The following is a 19281-nucleotide window of genomic DNA, read 5'->3' as shown; positions in this document are numbered from 1 at the left end:
ATCATATCATCTAAAAATAGCTATCATTGGTTTGACATGGAAGATGTTTTAGAACAATCTCATAAATCTGTATTGGTCTTGTAACAACACTACAAGAATATCCCACGCTGAATCCTGTTGGTCAAACTCTGAATGTACCACAACTTTCTAAAAGGAAAAAAGGGGAGCAATCTTGTCAATGGGCTTCTGAGTGTGAGGAAGCTCTGAAATTAAATACTTGCCGGCTTATATGCCCCAAGGTAGTAAATGTGCACAGAGCGCAGGAGGCACTGCAGAGGACACAGTTCACAGTTTCATGTCTACAGGAAGTCTATAGTAAGAGGAAGTGGAGAACCACAGAGAGAAAGACCTCGGTTCACAGGTGTAGGGGGTTTCACATGCCCTTCTGACAGAATGAACCAAGGCTCACAGATACTACAGAAAGTATCAGTTTATATGCTCATGGAGACCATAAAGTATGTCCCACAAGCTAGTATCACAAGCACATGGGGTTTCATTAGTTGGTTGTCAACAATGCAGGGCACCCCCATAACACTAAAATGGTTCATCACACTATTTTCAGGAAGTTCTCAAGATTCTCCTAGAAATGAGGACATTCACTGCCTTTGCTAGCTCTTGTGTGGTCCTGATAGTAATACCATATCATCAGACTTTGGCTACAGGGAAAGAAGGGAGGCAGGCTGTCAGATTCCAGTAGTGACATGCCTGCTTCTACCGTCAATTAATTGAAAATATAAGAGTACTAAAAGACTACTACCTCCCATTTTCTGTCTCCCTAAGGCTCAATATCATACTCCCTCAAAATTCAGCCACATAGTATACAGTGGGGCAAAAAAGTATTTAGTCAACCACCAATTGTGCAAGTTCTCCCACTTAAAAAGATGAGAGAGGCCTGTAATTTTCATCATAGGTACACTTCAACTATGACACAAAATGAGGGGGAAAAATCCAGAAAATCACATTGTAGGATTTTTAATGAATTTATTTGCAAATGATGGTGGAAAATAAGTATTTGGTCAATAACAAAAGTTTATCTCAATACTTTGTTATATACCCTTTGTTGGCAATGACAGAGGTCAAACGTTTTCTGTAAGTCTTCACAAGGTTTTCACACACTGTTGCTGGTATTTTGGCCCATTCCTCCATGCAGATCTCCTCTAGAGCAGAGATGTTTTGGGGCTGTTGCTGGGCAACACGGACTTTCAACTCCCTCCAAAGATTTTCTATTGGGTTGAAATCTGGAGACTGGCTAGGCCACTCCATGACCTTGAAATGCTTCTTACGAAGCCACTCCTTCATTGCCCTGGCGGTGTGTTTGGGATCATTGTCATGCTGAAAGACCCAGCCACGTTTCATCTTCAATGCACTTGCTGATGGAAGGAGGTTTTCACTCAAAATCTCACAATACATGGCCCCATTCATTCCTTCCTTTACAAGCATCAGTCATCCTGGTCCCTTTGCAGAAAAACAGCCCCAAAGCATGATGTTTCCACCCCCATGCTTCACAGTAGGTATGGTGTTCTTTGGATGCAACTCAGCATTCTTTGTCCTCCAAACACGACGAGTCGAGTTTTTACCAAAAAGTTATATTTTGGTTTCATCTGACCATATGACATTCTCCCAATCTTCTTCTGGATCATCCAAATGCTCTCTAGCAAACTTCAGACGGGCCTGGACATGTACTGGCTTAAGCAGGGGGACACGTCTGGCACTGCAGGATTTGAGTCCCTGGCGGCGTAGTGTGTTACTGATGGTAGGCTTTGTTACTTTGGCCCCAGCTCTCTGCAGGTCATTCACTAGGTCCCCCCGTGTGGTTCTGGGATTTTTGCTCACCGTTCTTGTGATCATTTTGAACCCATGGGGTGAGATCTTGCGTGGAGCCCCAGATCGAGGGAGATTATCAGTGGTCTTGTATGTCCTCCATTTCCTAATAATTGCTCCCACAGTTGATTTCTTCAAACCAAGCTGCTTACCTATTGCAGATTCAGTCTTCCCAACCTGGTGCAGGTCTACAATTTTGTTTCTGGTGTCCTTTGACAGCTCTTTGGTCTTGGCCATAGTGGAGTTTGTAGTGTGACTATTTGAGGTTGTGGACAGGTGTCTTTTATACTGATAACAAGTTCAAACAGGTGCCATTAATACAGGTAACGAGTGGAGGACAGAGGAGCCTCTTAAAGAAGTTACAGGTCTGTGAGAGCCAGAAATCTTGCTTGTTTGTAGGTGAACAAATACTTATTTTCCACCATCATTTGCAAATAAATTCATTAAAAATCCTACAATGTGATTTTCTGGATTTTTTTTCTAATTTTGTCTGTCATAGTTGAAGTGTACCTATGATGAAAATTACAGGCCTCTCTCATCTTTTTAAGTGGGAGAACTTGCACAATTGGTGGCTGACTAAATACTTTTTTTGCCCCACTGTATATTGCAACCCAAGCTGTGCAGAGCAATAATGGTATGGCAATAACAAGCAGCAAACCATGACGGACCCCCCACACCTCCAATCTCCCACATGATTGAGTAAAGGAGGGGAAAGGAGGTGTCAGTAGGGGATTAGTAGTCCTCCAGCTGTAGGAGTAGCAGGTGGGTGAGGAGGGGAGAGGGGGACTTGGTTCAATTTCATGGGGGATGAGTGGTGAATGCAAAGCGGTGGTGGGGATTGGTGGGGGTGTAGGGGGGTAGGTTGGTGAGGGAGAGAGTGCAGCAGCTGGATATTGTCAGGGGTGCACTGGGGGAGTAAACATTTCAGGGTGAACTGGTTTAAGATGAACTGTGCCTGGGGATGCCAGGCCTGGTGCTTGTTTTTGGTGGGTTAGCAGGACTGTTTTTGGGGGTTAGCAGGACTGTTTTGGGGGGCTAGCAGGACTGTTTTTGGGGGCTAGACTCTTTTTGGGGGACTAGCAGAACTGTTTTGGGGGTGCTAGCAGGACTGTTTTTGGGGAGCTAGCAGGACTGTTTTTGGGGGCTAGCAGGACTGTTTTTGTGGGGTTAGCAGGACTGTTTTTGGGGAGCTAGCAGGACTATTTTGGGGGAGCTAGCAGGACTGTTTTTGGGGAGCTAGCAGGATTGTTTTTGGGGGGCTAGCAGGACGTTTTTTTGGGGAGCTAGTAGGACTGTTTTTTTGGGGAGCTAGCAGGACTGTTTTATGGGGAGCTAGCAGGACTGTTTTTGGGGAGCTAGCAGGACTGTTTTATGGGGAGCTAACAGGGCTGTTTTTGGGGGCTAGCAGGACTGTTTTTGGGTTGCTAGCAGGACTGTTTTATGGGGAGCTAGCAGGACTGTTTTATGAGGAGCAGGACTGTTTTTGGGGAGCTAGCAGGACTGTTTTTGGGGGCTAGCAGGACTGTTTTTGGAGAGCTAGCAGGACTGTTTTGGGGGGCTAGCAGGACTGTTTTTTGGGGAGCTAGCAGGACTGTTTTGGGGGAGCTAGCAGGACTGTTTTTAGGGGGCTAGCAGGACTGTTTTTGGGGGGCTAGCAGGACTGTTTTTGGGGGCTAGTAGGACTGTTTTATGGGGAGATAGCAGGACTGTTTTGGGGGGCTAACAGGACTGTTTTTGGGGGCTAGTAGGACTGTTTTATGGGGAGATGCAGGACTGTTTTGGGGGGCTAACAGGACTGTGTGTGTGTGTGTGTGTGTGTGTGTGTGTGTGTGTGTGTGGATACAGTATAGACATGTCTAGATACACTATACAGTGCACTCAGAAAGTATTCAGACTTTTGACTTTTTCCACATTGTGTTACATTACAGCCTGTTCTAAAATTGATCAAATTATTTTTTTTCCTCATCAATCTACACACAATACCCAATAATGACAAAGCACATTTTTGCATATGTATTAAATACAAAAAACAGAAATACCTTATTTGCATATGTATTCAGACCCTTTGCTATGAGACTCGAAAATGATATCAGGTGCATCCTGTTTCCATTGATCATCCTTGAGATGTTTTTACAACTTGATTGGAGTCCACCTGTGGTAAATTCAATTGATTGAACATAATTTGGAAAGGCACACAACAGTATATATAAGGTCCCACAGTTGGCAGTGCATGCCAGAGCAAAAACCAAGCCATGAGGTCGAAGGAATTGTCTGTAGACCTTCGAGACAGGATTGTATTGAGGCACAGATCTGGGGAAGGGTACCAAAACATTTCTACAGCATTGAAGATCCCCAAGAACATAGTGGCCTCCATCATTCTTAAATAAAAGAAGTTTGGAACCACCAAGACTCTTCCTAGAGCTGGCCGCAAGGCCAAACTGACCAATTAGGGGAGAAGGGCCTTGGTCAGGGAGGTGACTAAAAACTTGGTCATTATAACATGGCTCCAGAGTTCCTCTGTGGAGATGGGAGAATCTTCCAGAAGGACAACCATATCTGCAGCACTCCACTAATCAGGCCTTTATGGTAGTGTCCAGATGGAAGCTACTCCTCAGGAAAAGTCACATGACAGCCTGCTTGGAGTTTGCCGAAAGGCACCTAAAGACTCTCAGACCATGAAAAACAAGATTCTCTGGTCTGATGAAACCAAGATTGAACTCTTTGGCCTGAATGCCAAGCTTCACATCTGGAGGAAACCTGGCACCATACCTACAGTGAAGCATGGTGGTGGCAGCATCATGCTGTGGGGACGATTTTCAGCGGCAGGGACTGGGAGACTAGTCAGGATAGAGGGAAAGATGAACGGAGTAAAGTACATAGAGATCCTTGATGAAAACCTGCTCTGGTGCGCTCAGGACCTCAGACCTGGGGCGAAGGTTCACCTTCCAACAGGACAATGACCCTAAGCACACAGCCAAGACAAAACAGGAGTGGCTTTGGGACAAGTCTCTGAATGTCCCAGCCAGAGCCCAGACATCTCTGGAGAGACCTGAAAATAGCTGTGCAGCGACGCACCCCATCCAACCTGACAGAGCTTGAGAGGATCTGCAGAGAAGAATGGGAAAAACCCCAATACAGGTGTGCCAAGCTTGTAGCGTCATACCCAAGAAGACTCGAGGCTGTAATCGCTGCCAAAAGTGCTTCAACAAAGTACTGAGTAAAGGGTCTGAAAACATATGTTTTCAGACCCTTTATGTTATATTTCATTTTTTTATTTTTTTTATACATTTGTAATAATGTCTAAAAACTTGTTTTTGCTTTGTCATTATGAGATATTGTGTGTAGATTGATGAGGGGGAATAACAGCCTTTAGAATAAGGCTGTAACGTAACAGAATGTGGAACAAGTCAAGTTGTCTGAATACTTTCCGAATGCACTGTATACAGGTGTGTGTATGTATACAGGTGTGTGTATGTATACAGGTGTGTGTGTGTATACAGGTGTGTGTGTGTGTGTATACAGGTGTGTGTATGTATACAGGTGTGTGTGTGTGTGTGTGTGTGTGTGTGTGTGTGTGTGTGTGTGTGTGTGTGTGTGTGTGTGTGTACAGGTGTGTGTGTGTGTGTGTGTATACAGGTGTGTGTGTGTGTATACAGGGGTGTGTGTGTGTGTGTATGTCTGTATTGAGGGTACAGAGTCGTCTGTTATTTTCAGAGTGTGTCTGTGGTTTAAGGTGATGATGTCCCTACTCTTTGAAAGGTGTCTTTCCGTTAAATATATTTGGGTCGGTGGGCCAAGGAGTTAACTTTGTTTTCATCCCAACGTATGTGCATGATGGAAAGTGACTCCAGCCCTCTCTCAATGACACCCTAAACCACACCAATAGCCCATGTTCTACTTTACATATGCAATCCAACATACTGAAGGTAAAGTTTTGAGCTAAATTTGTACATTTCAGACCCATGCTTGTCTTGAATAGCATGTCTGTTCATTGTCTTTTGTAGGTAAGGTGAAATGCTGTTATGATTCCTGTGGTGTGTTTGTATCCTTATCTTCATCTGGTCCCCATCTGGTTTACATCTGGTCACAGTGTATAGGGCCCAGGACTGCGTGTGAATGCGTAAGCGTGTGAGCATACGTGAGTGAGGTTGTGCGTGCAACTAGCAAGGACCCTCTCACCCTCCAACTGGATGGAGTTTGCATGAACTGCTGGACAACTGTGATTGTGAGGCTTGATGGGTTAAAGCAAGTGTCAAACTCATTCCACGGAGGGATCAAGGTTTTCGCTCCTCCATTGTACTTAATTGATTAAAAAAGACCATTAATTAGGACCATTAATCATCCTATTGTTTTTATTGTAGCGTTAGGGCAAGAGAGAACTGTTTAAGCCCTGAGGCTATGATTTAATTGGGGTCTCTTCCGCCACGCTGATCCTCAACAATGGGACCCCACAGGGGTGCGTGCTCAGCCCCCCTCCTGTACCCCTTGTTCACCCATGACAGCGTGGCAACGCGCGTCTCCAACTCAATCATCAAGTTTGCTGACGACACAACAGAGGTAGGCCTCATTACCAACAATGACGAGACCGCCTACAGGGAGGAGGTGAGGGCCGTGGTGGAGTGGTGCCAGGAAATGAACCTCTCCCTCAACGTCAACAAAACGAAGGAGCTGATCATGGACTACAGGAGATAGCAGAGAGAGCATGCATTCGTCCACGTCGACAGGGCAGCAGTGGAGAGAGTCAAAAGCTTCAAGTTCCTCGGCGTTCACATCACTGACGAACTGAAATGGTCCCTTCACATCGACGGTGTGGTAGAGAAGACAACCTCGGGAGGTTGAAGAAATTTGGCTTGGCCACCTAAAACCCTCCCAAACTAAAACAGATGCACAATTGAGAGCATCCTGTCAGGCTGTATCACCCCCTATTACGGAAATTGCACCATCCGCAAGCACAGGGCTCTCCAGTAGGTGGTGCGGTCAGCCCAACGCATTACCGGGGGCCACACTGCCTGCCCTCCAGGACATCTACAGCACCTGTGTCACAGGAAAGCCAAGAAGATCATCAAGGACCTTAGCCTCCCGAGCCACAGCCTGTTCACCTTGCTAACACCTAGAAGGCGGACACAGTACAGGTGCATCAAAGCTAGGACAGAGAGACTGATGAACAGGTTTTATCTCCAGGCCATCAGACTGTTAACCAGTCACCATTAGCCGGCCTCCGCCCTGCCCTGAACCTTAGTCACTCTTACTAGCCGGCTACCACACCTGGTACTCAATCCTGAACCCTAGAGACTGCTGCCCAATATACATAGTCATTGAACACTGGTCACTTTAATAATGTTTACATACTGTTTTACACACTTCATATGTATATACTGTATTCTAGTCAAGGCTGAACTATTGCTGTACACACCTCTTCTATTAATTTACTCTCCATACTGTCTATACACATCATTATATATATATATATATATATATATATATATATATATATATATATATACACACACACACACAGAGGTGCAACTTTGGTTTTAGAAGTGGGTGGAACATTATTATTTAAATTTTTTATTTTTATTATCCAGTCAGATCAACACTCCAAACAGCCTACCTGACTGCTCGGAGGCATCCGCATGGTCCTAAAGCAGACCGTTGCCTCGTTTTGTATCACATTCCAATGATAAAACTGGGAGGGGGACAAAAATGCAATGTACATGTCCACCCAGTCCTCAGCGAAAGTTGCGCCCCTGTATATATATATATATATATATATATATATATATATATATATATATATATATATATATATATACATACAATATACATATATATACACAGTACCAGTCAAAAGTTTGGACACTACTCATTCAAGGGTTTTTCTTTATTTTTACTATTTTCTACATTGTAGAAGAATAGTGTGAATACATCACAACTATGAAGTAACACATATGGAATCATGTAGTAACCAAAAAAGTGTTAAAACAAATCAAAATATATTTTATATTTGCCTTGATGACAGCTTTGCACACTCTTGGCATTCTCTCAACCAGCTTCATGAGGTAGTCACCTGGAATGCTTTTCAAGTTACAGTTGTGCCTTGTTAAAAGTTAATTTGTGGAATTTATTTTCTTCTTAATGTGTTTGAGCCAATCAGTTGTGTTGTGACAAGGTAAGGGTTGTATACAGAAGATAGCCCTATTTGGTAAAAGTCCACATTATGGCAAGAACAGCTCAAATAAGCTAAGAGAAACGACAGTCCATCAATACTTTAAGACATGAAGGTTAGTCAATGTGGAACATTTCAAGAAGTTTTAAAGTTTCTTCAAGTGCAGTTTCAAAAACTATAAAGCGCTATAATGAAACTGGCTCTCATGAGGACCGCCACAGGAAAGGAAGACCCAGAGTTACCTGTGCTGCAGAGGATAGGTTCCTTAGAGTTAACTGCACCTCAGATTGCAGCGCAAATAAATGCTTCACAGAGTTCAAGTAACAGACACATCTCAACATCAACTGTTCAGAGGAGACTGCGTGAATCAGGCCTTCATGGTCGAATTGCTGCAAAAAAAAACACTACTAAAGGACACCAATAATAAGAAGAGACTTGCTTGGGCCAAGAAACACGAACAATGAACATTAAACCGGTGGAAATCTGTCCTTTGGTCTGATGAGTCCAAATTTGAGATTTTTGATTCCATCCGCAGTGTCTTTGTGAGATGCAGAGTAGGTGAACAGATGATCTCCCCTGACCTGGACAACCAGGTTTGGTTTGGGCTTAGAGGGACCATCATTTGTTTTTCAACAGGACAATGACCCAAAACACACCTCCAGGCTGTGTAAGCGCTATTTAACCAAGGAGAGTGATGGTGATGCATCAGATGACCTGGCCTCCACAATCACCCGACCTCAACCCAATGGAGATGGTTTGGGATGAGTTGGACCGCAGAGTGAAGGAAAAGCAGCCAACAAGTGCTCAGCATATGTGAGAACTCCTTCAAGACAGTTGGAAAAGCATTCCTCATGAAGCTGGTTGAGAGAATGCCAAGAGTGTGCAAAGCTGTCATCAAGGCAAAGAGTGGCTACTTTTAAGAAACTAAAACACTTTTTTGGTTACTACATGATTCCATATGTGTTATTTCATAATTTTAATGTCTTCACTATTATTCTACAATGTAGAAAATAGGAAAAATAAGGAAAAACCCTTGAATGAGTAGGTGTGTCCAAACGTTTGACTGGTACTGTATATGTACTGTATATTCCGGACTCTGACATTGCTCATTATGATATTTCTTCATTTCTTTCTTTTTAGATTGCTGGATTGTGTATGTGTGTGTGTGTGTTGTCTTGTGTTGCTAGGTATTACTACACCGATGTAGCTTTTCACTACACCTGCGATAACATCTGCAAATCTGTGTACGCTCAACTTTGATTTGATGTCTCTGGTGCAGACCAGAGTTATGTTGTTTATCTTGCTGGAGTCCTACAGCACGTAGCGTGATGCAAAGTCAATGGTTCTCTTTAGCCTGATATTTCAAAGATTTTAGCGCGTGGCCCAGTGACGTGTCAGTTTATTCCTTGCTGCTTTGATCTAGACGGACTCTGGTTGATTTTAGTTTGAGGATTATGTTATGTGAGTTGGAGATTAAAGACCCTGTCCTGGAGACCTCCAGAACAAGTCCTCCTGAGTTGACTTAGATCCTGTCATATAGATTTAGGAATCTCCCATGATGTAGCTGCAATACTTGGTGATTGAAGACAGTTTTTTTTTTATCCTGGAAAATCTTGGCATTGAACCCACTGAACCAGACTGCAATGAATTGTACTCTTATACTGCCCCCACGTGGTTGTAAAGGGGCACAACCTTGTTTAGAAAGTTAGAAAATGTCATCTGTGAATCAGCTGCTACCAGCAGTGAACAGGCACTACTGTTACAACAAGTAGCTTTTCTCTATCTGCTGCATACAATGCTTCACTGCATTTTCCACCGACATCTAATGAGCGAATGGAAGGGAGAGGCCCATTGACTCTGTGTATGGTATAGTGAGAGGCCCATTGACTCTGTGTATGGTATAGGGAGAGGACCATTGACTCTGTGTATGGTATAGGGAGAGGCCCATTGACTCTGTGTATGGTATAGTAAGAGGCCCATTGACTCTGTGTATGGTATAGGGAGAGGCCCATTGACTCTGTGTATGGTATAGGGAGAGGCCCATTGACTCTGTGTATGGTATAGGGAGAGGCCCATTGACTCTGTGTATGGTATAGGGAGAGGCCCATTGACTCTGTGTATGGTATAGGGAGAGGCCCATTGACTCTGTGTATGGTATAGGGAGAGGCCCATTGACTCTGTGTATGGTATAGGGAGAGGCCCATTGACTCTGTGTATGGTATAGGGAGAGGCCCATTGACTCTGTGTATGGTATAGGGAGTGGCCCATTGACTCTGTGTATGGTATAGGGAGAGGCCCATTGACTCTGTGTATGGTATAGGGAGAGGCCCATTGACTCTGTGTATGGTATAGGGAGAGGCCCATTGACTCTGTGTATGGTATAGGGAGAGGCCCATTGACTCTGTGTATGGTATAGGGAGAGGCCCATTGACTCTGTGTATGGTATAGGGAGAGGCCCATTGACTCTGTGTATGGTATAGGGAGAGGCCCATTGACTCTGTGTATGGTATGGTAGGGAGAGTGCCCATTGACTCTGTGTATGGTATAGGGAGAGGCCCATTGACTCTGTGTATGGTATAGGGAGAGGCCCATTGACTCTGTGTATGGTATAGGGAGAGGCCCATTGACTCTGTGTATGGTATAGGGAGAGGCCCATTGACTCTGTGTATGGTATAGGGAGAGGCCCATTGACTCTGTGTATGGTATAGGAAGAGGCCCATTGACTCTGTGTATGGTATAGGGAGAGGCCCATTGACTCTGTGTATGGTATAGTAAGAGGCCCATTGACTCTGTGTATGGTATAGGAAGAGACCCATTGACTCTGTGTATGGTATAGGGAGAGGCCCATTGACTCTGTGTATGGTATAGTAAGAGGCCCATTGACTCTGTGTATGGTATAGGAAGAGGCCCATTGACTTGGTGTATGGTATAGGGAGAGGCCCATTGACTCTGTGTATGGTATAGGGAGAGGCCCATTGACTCTGTGTATGGTATAGGGAGAGGCCCATTGACTCTGTGTATGGTATAGGAAGAGACCCATTGACTCTGTGTATGGTATAGGGAGAGGCCCATTGACTCTGTGTATGGTATAGTAAGAGGCCCATTGACTCTGTGTATGGTATAGGAAGAGGCCCATTGACTCTGGTGTATGGTATAGGGAGAGGCCCATTGACTTGGTGTATGGTATAGGGTAGAGGCCCATTGACTCTGTGTATGGTATAGGGAGAGGCCCATTGACTCTGTGTATGGTATAGGGAGTGGCCCATTGACTCTGTGTATGGTATAGGGGAGTGGCTCATTGACTCTGTGTATGGTATAGGGAGTGGCCCATTGACTCTATGTATGGTATAGGGAGAGGCCCATTGACTCTGTGTATGTTATAGGGAGTGGTCCATTGACTCTGTGTATGGTATAGGGAGTGGCCCATTGACTCTGTGTATGGTATAGGGAGTGGCTCATTGACTCTGTGTATGGTATTGGGAGTGGCTCATTGACTCTGTGTATGGTATAGGGAGAGGCCCATTGACTCTGTGTATGGTATAGGGAGAGGCCCATTGACTTGGTGTATGGTATAGGGAGTGGCCCATTGACTCTGTGTATGGTATAGTTGACTGGTATGGTATAGGGAGAGGCCCATTGACTTGGTGTATGGTATAGGGAGAGGCTCATTGACTCTGTGTATGGTATTGGGAGTGGCTCATTGACTCTGTGTATGGTATAGGGAGTGGTCAAGTCAGATTTTTTGTCCCACACCCATCTGAAAATTGGGAACACATAGTTCTGTTTTCTGTAGCCTTTCTCGTCTGAGTTAGCCTGTTCACACATTCCCTTGCTGTAGTTATGGAACTTCCAATCTCTCTACTCATCATTTAAATGACGCTAAGAGGATATTTAGATTGATGTGGTTTTAGTACATCACCAGGGCCAAGCTTCCTGCCATCCAGGACCTCTATACCAGGTGGTGCCAGAGCAAGGCCCTAAAAATGGTCAAAGACTCCAGCCACCCTAGTCATAGCCTGTTCTCTCTGCTACCGCACGGCAACTGGTGCCGGAGCACCAAGTCTAGTTCCAAGAGGCTTCAAAACAGCTTCTACCCCCAAGCCATTAGACTCCTGAACAGCTAATCAAATGGCTACCCTGACTACTTGCATTGCCCCCCCCCTTCCCTTCTACGCTGCTGCTACTCTCTGTTATTATCTAAGCATAGCCACTTTAATAACTCTACCTACATGTACATAATTACCTCAATTACCTTGACACCAATGCCCCCTGCACACTGACACATTGACTCTGTACCGGTACCCCCTGTATATAGCCTCCACATTGACTCTGTACCGGTAACCCCTGTATATAGCTCCGCTATTGTTATTTACTGCTGCTCTTTAATTATTTGTTATTCTTATCTCTTACTTTTTTAGCGATGTTCTTAAAACTGCATTGTTGGTTAAGGGCTTGTAAGTAAGCATTTCACGGTAAGGTCTTGTATTATTGAATTCGGCGCATGTGACAAATCAAATTTCATTTGATTTGATTTTACAGTAGGCTACATTGTCTTGACCCTTGAAAAAATTTAATGGGGCCAAACTGCTCTCTGTGCTATGGTCACATTTTGACCAGGGTTACATTTAGCCAGGGTCACATTTTGACCAGGGTTACATTTAACCAAAGTCACATTTTGACCAGGGTTACATTTTGACCAGGGTTACATTTTGCCATGGGCATCTGCAGCAAAACCCCAAGGTAATCATTGATTTTCTTCTCTATGTCAGTGACAGAGTGTTGCGTGCCGTGTCAATTTGCCATTTCAACCAGGCTTACCAGACTCTCAAAAACAAATTGACACATTAAAGACATAACCAGTTCTACTAGTATAATAGTGTACACTCTTAGAAACAAACTGCTATCTAGAACCTAAAAGGGTTCTTTGGCTGTCCGTTTAGGAGAACCCTTTGAAGAACAATTGTTGGTTCCAGGTAGAACCCTTTAGGTTCCAAGTAGAACCATTTTGGGTTCCATTGGGTTCCATGTAGAACCCTTTCCACAGAGGGTTCTACATGAAACCCAAAATGGTTCTACATGGAACCAAAAAAGGTCATCCTATGGGGACAGCCAAAGAGACCTTTTGTCACCCTTTTTCTCTAGGAATGTAGTCATGTAAGCCTGAGGCTTTTTGTCAGTCTCGTTTGACAGCAGGCAATGACCTAAGCGTACTGTACACACCTGTACCCTCCTTTATGGTACTTTGCATTGCGTGATCTCTATGCTCAGTTGAAGTCACATTCTATAACATGTTGGAACAGAACGAACCTGAAACTGTTTGCCTGAAACCAGGGATAACTCCTCCCGACATGGCTACACCCATTCAGTCTGCACTCCTCTGTTTCAATAGGGAATGTTTTTGATGTAGTGTGTAGAACAGGGGAACAGAGGCTGCTGTCTCCATGCCTGTGTCATCCCCCCCCCAGTCAAAAAATACGTCAGCCTCACTTTTACAATTCCTGTTTTCTGTTTTCTGTCGCTGCCATCTTCTTTTTCCATTGCCTTGTTCAGTCCCCTCTACTGGATCTGTCAATAAGCCAGTCATGACAATGACACATGGAATTTTTCATTACCTTTCCCCAGGGCACTGTGTAGTTCACTACCCATGCCTCTTTCCACTCCTGTTCACACCCTCTCTCTCTCGGATTCTCTCCCTCTCTATTTGTTCCTGTCCTGTTCAGACGAAGCCTGCTGTGTTCCCTAGCTGGCTGTGCTGCTGTTAAGGGAGGAGTAGAGCTGTGTAGGATTGAGTAGGACAGCGTATGACCGCGTAGAACAGTCTAGGGCTGTGTGTAGGGCTCTGTTAGGGCAGTGTAGGGCACGAGGGCTGTGTTGGGCTGGCAGAGGCAGGGCTCTCCCATGGCCTGCCCGCAGTGCCCGGCGCCTGGGTCCTACACCTCGGTTATCATCCCTCTCCGGAGCAGCCTCTATAGCCTTGACGCCCTACGCTTCTACCTATGGGTGAGACCTGAGTGTGGGTTAGATCTGTGTGTGGGTTAGATCTGTGTGTGGGTTAGATCTGTGTGTGTGTGTGTGTGTGTGTGTGTGTGTGTGTGTGTGTGTGTGTGTGTGTGTGTGTGTGTGTGTGTGTGTGTGTGTGTGTGTGTGTGTGTGTGTGTGTGTGTGTGTGTGTGTGTGTGTGTGTGTGTTGTGTGTGTGTGCGTGCGACAGACGTGCACAACGTGTCTCTGTCTGACTGACTGACTTAGCAATTGTACGGTACAGTACATTCTGCATATTGCCAAAGTGAGTGTATCGAGACAGGAATGACATTGTGTGCATTTCACATGGCCTTATTTTACATAAGATTATATAGAGAACTGCAGTGGTGATTATAGATATTCAGTGTCTGTTCAACATGAAACGAGAGAGGGAGTTACAATGAGCTAATCACTTCCAAACGTTGTAAACACAAGCTATTGTATCGAGTTTGTATTGGGTGACAACAGCCATATTAACCCCCAGCTTCCATCTGAAGCTCCATTTACACACAGAAGCCTACACAATTACATTTTGCCATTGCTTAAAATGACTCTATTTACTCCTTGTTTCTACGAGGTAGTTCTAGTTTCATGGATACAGATCCATGTTTTGTCTTCTACGGCAGAGCAGCATGACTCCACAGCAACAGCCACCCCGATGACAAATTCCCACATGTTTAGTCCAGCTCCTCACAGCTTCCTGGCAAAAGCCTAAAATAGTATTACAGTCGCACAGTAGTAGGCTACTCATCTACACTCTATTTCCATGTCCAACAGAACATACTTGTAGCCGCACCAACGTCCCTTTCCAACACAAATCTCCAAAATGGAAAATTGAATTTGAATGCTGCCTAAATGTCACTTCTTGTTGTCTCAGATAAAGAGGCTGAAGGACTTGGAAAGGGAGAAGGACTCCCTGTGGGCCGGGCTGCAGGTTCTGGAGCAAGCCCGGCTCTGGTACCGACGCATACTGGAGGACAACAGAGCCAGGCAGGCTAACGTGTGCACCAGGGCCGGGGCTAGGGCAAATGAGTGGGGAGGAGAAGTGTGGGGAGGAGCGGTGAGTTACTACAGCGAGATGGAGACTGTTTTACACAGATAGACATAGATACAGAACTTGGCAAATTGTTCTCCATGTTGGCACCAACAGTAAAAATGAGTAGTCTAACTAGAATTTGATCTAGGAATTGTATGCCTTGGCAAGCTGAGCTATGTCTATGACTTTACAAGCGTGCAAACGTCGTTGAACCATCCTGTTGATATTAAACATCTCACTTCTCAACACTCTGTACAGGGGGCGTCATCGTGCCTCCTGAGGTCTCAGATCCAGAGGGTGAATGGATCTCTGGGTAGTCTGATGAGTATGCCCAACGTAATCAGCTGTCCCTCCTCTCCAAAGAGGAACGGGGTGGAAGTATCAGACAGTGAGCTACGGTGGCAGAACACGGTGCTGGTACAGGTGAGACAGAACCCCTTCAGGATCTTAATCCTTGATATCCAACCCTGGTCTTGGAGAGCTAACGGGTGTGCTGGCGTGTTTATTTCACAGCCTAGCACTAAAGCATCCTCCTTCAGTTCTTTTGATTCATGTGGGTTGGTAGGTGGAGGAGGCCATTTTTCATATGTTTTTATTTTTGGCAGGAGGTGAGTGAGAAGAATGCTAAAATCTCCCTATTGGAGCAGGAGAGAGACAGCCTTTTGCAAGAGCTGAGTCTGCGTCTGGGTGTAGAAGTGTAGTTGTCATCCTGACTGAGTTGTTTGTACACTGCTATCAAGCCCATTTCACTGCTATCGCACATGGACACACACGTGACTAAGCACTGCCTCATAACTCTTCAACTAAAGTTCTTCAATGTCATGATTTCATTGTCTCTCACCACTGTAAATATGTTTGAAAAATAATCATTCAATATACTGTATGTACAAAGACTATGAGTGTGTTATTGTCTCTTTGTCTTGTTCAGTCCTGTGGAATGGTTTGCTGAATAACCAGACTGACATGTAGGATCATCACCTCAAGCTCGGGTCCTCACCTTCCAAACTGATATGCAAATGCCAAGTGGTCTTAGCCTAATTGTGTAGGTCTGTCTATTGGACATGTACCACCTGTGAAACACCGAGCAAAACCAAATATCCCCAGAAGGGCGCAGTAGACCCTCAGCTATGCATATGCTGCAGTTCAAAATCTACAATCAAAACATAAGCAGAGAGACAAACTATAATATTTCAATGATTGTCCAGTTATATGATTAAAAAAAAGAGATTGAAAAGGCCATCTGTATCTCCAAGAACACTGCAATCTGATACACCAACTGCAATCTGATACACCAGATTTATCTCTGAGCAGTAGCCAGTAGCCAGTACCCAGCCAGCACCCTGTACCCTCCTCTCTGTCACCGTTCATCACAGTTCACATTTCCACCACAAGCCTGTGAGGTTTCTGTCGATACACGTTACCGCTCCTCCGCTGGTGGTCCCGCACTGATGTTACCTCAGCTGATAAGACTTATCTAGCCTCTCTATCACTGACACATGTCTGGCTCACGCACGCACACACACACACATACAGACACAGACAGACACAGACACAGACACAGACACAGACACACACACACAGACAGACACACACACACACACACACACACACACACACACACACACAGACACACACACACACACACACACACACACACACACACACACACACACACACACACACGCTGCACGCACGCACACCTCAAGAGGATAAACACACTTAGGCAGCCATGCCCTGCAGTCCATCTATTTGCACAAACACTATCAGACTAAATATCATCCCCCTTCTGGCTTTTATGGGCTATCATGAACAGGAGCTTTGGGAATGTTGCTTTGGGAATACTAGTGCAGTCTACTATATGGCAGCAGCCTTATTTATCTAACGTTTTAGTACTTCCTTTTGTTTTCTTCCTACTCCTAGATGTGGACCAATAATCTTGTTGTGGGTGATCTTCATCAAATAGAGAGAATGGCGGTGTCATTGTCCCCCAGAGAGTGTTTATCCTGTACCGATACCGGCCCAGTGTCTCTGCTCATTTGTTTGGCCCAGAGAAGTCATGTTGCAGTTCTTTGTCTGTGTTTGGAATTAAACATATCCCACCAAAGATTTATAGTTGTCCCGTGAAGAGAGCGAGAGAAGCATGGTACCGGGATGGACATACCCATGCACTGCACGTTTACCAAGGCACATATCATGTGCTGTCATTGGCCAAAGCTTTCAGATTATGACGACCGCCTGAAACTCACATTTGAAAAGCACCTATTGGACTGAGAGACGAGGCTTTGCTCAGTCAGCTTGGACAAGGAAAGTGGAATGCTGCTGAATTGTCACACCAACACATCAAATACAGTATGTTGCACAAAAGGTGTACATTTCTTTGGCCAAACGATACTGATCAAATCTGCTTTGCATTGGATTGCGTTCATAAATGCAACCACATCCAAACCTTTTGTAACGACAAGAAAAAACATTAATTGCAAGTCTCTGAGCAACCAAGGAATGTGTTTGACTGTGATTAAAATCTCTGTGGGAAAAAGAAAACATCCGTTACGGAACGTGCTTTCGAATGAGTAGCTCCTGTTCCCTCTCGACAGGCTGCCACTGAACCAGCAAGGCCCTGGGTACCAGCACTCTGCTAATTATTGGTTCTAATTCACACCGCAGAGCCAAACAACCTTTTATTGAGGATGTCACGCTTCTATGACACTGACAATCATTCTTCCTTGCCAGCATGGTTCATTGACTATCAACTCTGCTGGTCTCCCACTTAATCTATCCTGTACCTGTTGGGATTTGTTTTCTTATTCTGTGGTTTTCCTAGAGATGTATTGATTTTAATCTATGGCTTTCCTCTTAAGGAGAATTAGGATATACGTGCACCTACTTCCCTGCAGGTCTGTAGAGGTATGAAATGTAAACAGAGACATAGGTGGATCGCTTTCTCTCAGGTGCTGAGGGTTTTTAATGCATTCCACAGACTATTAGGATGGAGAACTTCCTACACACCCTCAGATGGCACCCTCAGATGGTCGCTAGCTTTGAACTTCTCAGGAAGTCCAAATATACTTCACAGGGGGTCAAAATTAATTTATATCATCTCCAAGATGTGTTTATCTCCAAGATGTATTACAATAAAACAGTAGTGTTGTGTTTGCATCAACAAAGTCCTGTGTATTTTATTTTCTTGGCTGCGTGGCAATATCAGATAATGGATGTGTTTGTTTGTGACAACTGGATAATGGTGTCCATTTTATTAACAAAATGATACTGAAAATACTGTACGTCCTATTTTAATACTTGTTGTAATATGGTGTCCCAAAAGGGCACCATACAAAGAAAACAAGTGTCACCTTTCATCACTGCCAAAGATTATTCTCAAAATTAATGAAAAAGTGTCAATCATCCACTCATAATAAAGTGTGATAGATGTTAACCTATTAGTCAGAGTGTAGAGTGTAAACAGACATGAGACACACACTTCCAATGGATACGTCACTCCAGGCTCTCCTGTCCTCAAGGCATTGATGTTCGGGCCTACTCTCCCCTGGACTGAGTTCAAATGCTGAAAGGATGGATGACTCAAATCCACTTGCTTTCAGTCCATCACATCAGTGTCAAATAGTTAAGGATTAAACTTGACTAATTCTCTCAACCCAAAAAAGTCTGGAGATTTTTCTTCTCTCCAATCATCCTTTCACTGAGACGCTGACACAACGGAACGTGTCAAAAGGAATATAGACCCACACAATTATATCTCTCGTGACCAGTTTTTGACCTGGGAGTGATGAGATGACACTGTATATGTTCAATGCATTGCAAACCACGTACTGTACCTATGCAAAAGATATTTGGGTTAAGGTGCCTCACACTGGTTTACAAAGGCAAACAATAATACCCTCTTCCCTGGGGCTGGCCTGGGATGCATTATCTCCGTGAGAGAAACAGTGCAACTTTTAACCTGATTTAGCATCTGATAGCAGGCTTTACAGAGTCCACGGTGTTCGTTGTCAAAATGTACTGTCTTGTGGCTTTTTGTCAAAATCATGTGATGAACATGTTCATTGAAATGAATGATAGAGAGTACACAGCTCATGGATATAACTTTCACGTCATTTTTCTGGAACAAACCTCAACAAGGATGCAATAAAGTGAAAGGAAATACAATTTATTCGTTTTTACACAGTTCTAGAAACTCAACTCTCCACTGTCGCTGTTCTTTGACTCGCCGTCGCTGTAGC

At 44.4% G+C, this 19281-nt stretch overlaps 1 protein-coding gene across 2 annotated transcripts; it reads left to right on the top strand.

Moving 5' to 3' along the window:
* The first annotated feature begins 13614 nt into the window (after positions 1-13614).
* On the top strand, positions 13615-18203 carry LOC112216847 (suppressor APC domain-containing protein 1). Of its 2 annotated transcripts, none has more exons than XM_024376961.2 (4): positions 13615-13987; positions 14885-15067; positions 15302-15466; positions 16964-18203. In XM_024376961.2, exons 1-4 carry the CDS (start codon positions 13886-13888, stop codon positions 17165-17167), a joined length of 654 nt encoding a protein of 217 aa, XP_024232729.1. In that variant the 5' UTR covers positions 13615-13885; the 3' UTR covers positions 17168-18203. The 2 variants fall into 2 exon arrangements, with proteins under 2 accessions (XP_024232729.1, XP_024232732.1); XM_024376964.2 differs by lacking the exon at positions 16964-18203 and adding an exon at positions 15649-15939 and having other exon boundaries at positions 13654-13987.
* Positions 18204-19281: the final 1078 nt, after the last annotated feature.

Source organism: Oncorhynchus tshawytscha, linkage group LG17 (assembly GCF_018296145.1).
Source record: "Oncorhynchus tshawytscha isolate Ot180627B linkage group LG17, Otsh_v2.0, whole genome shotgun sequence".
Lineage (NCBI taxonomy): Eukaryota > Metazoa > Chordata > Actinopteri > Salmoniformes > Salmonidae > Oncorhynchus > Oncorhynchus tshawytscha.
Note: the sequence above shows the minus strand (reverse complement) of the source record. Positions and strands in the feature narration are given on the sequence as shown.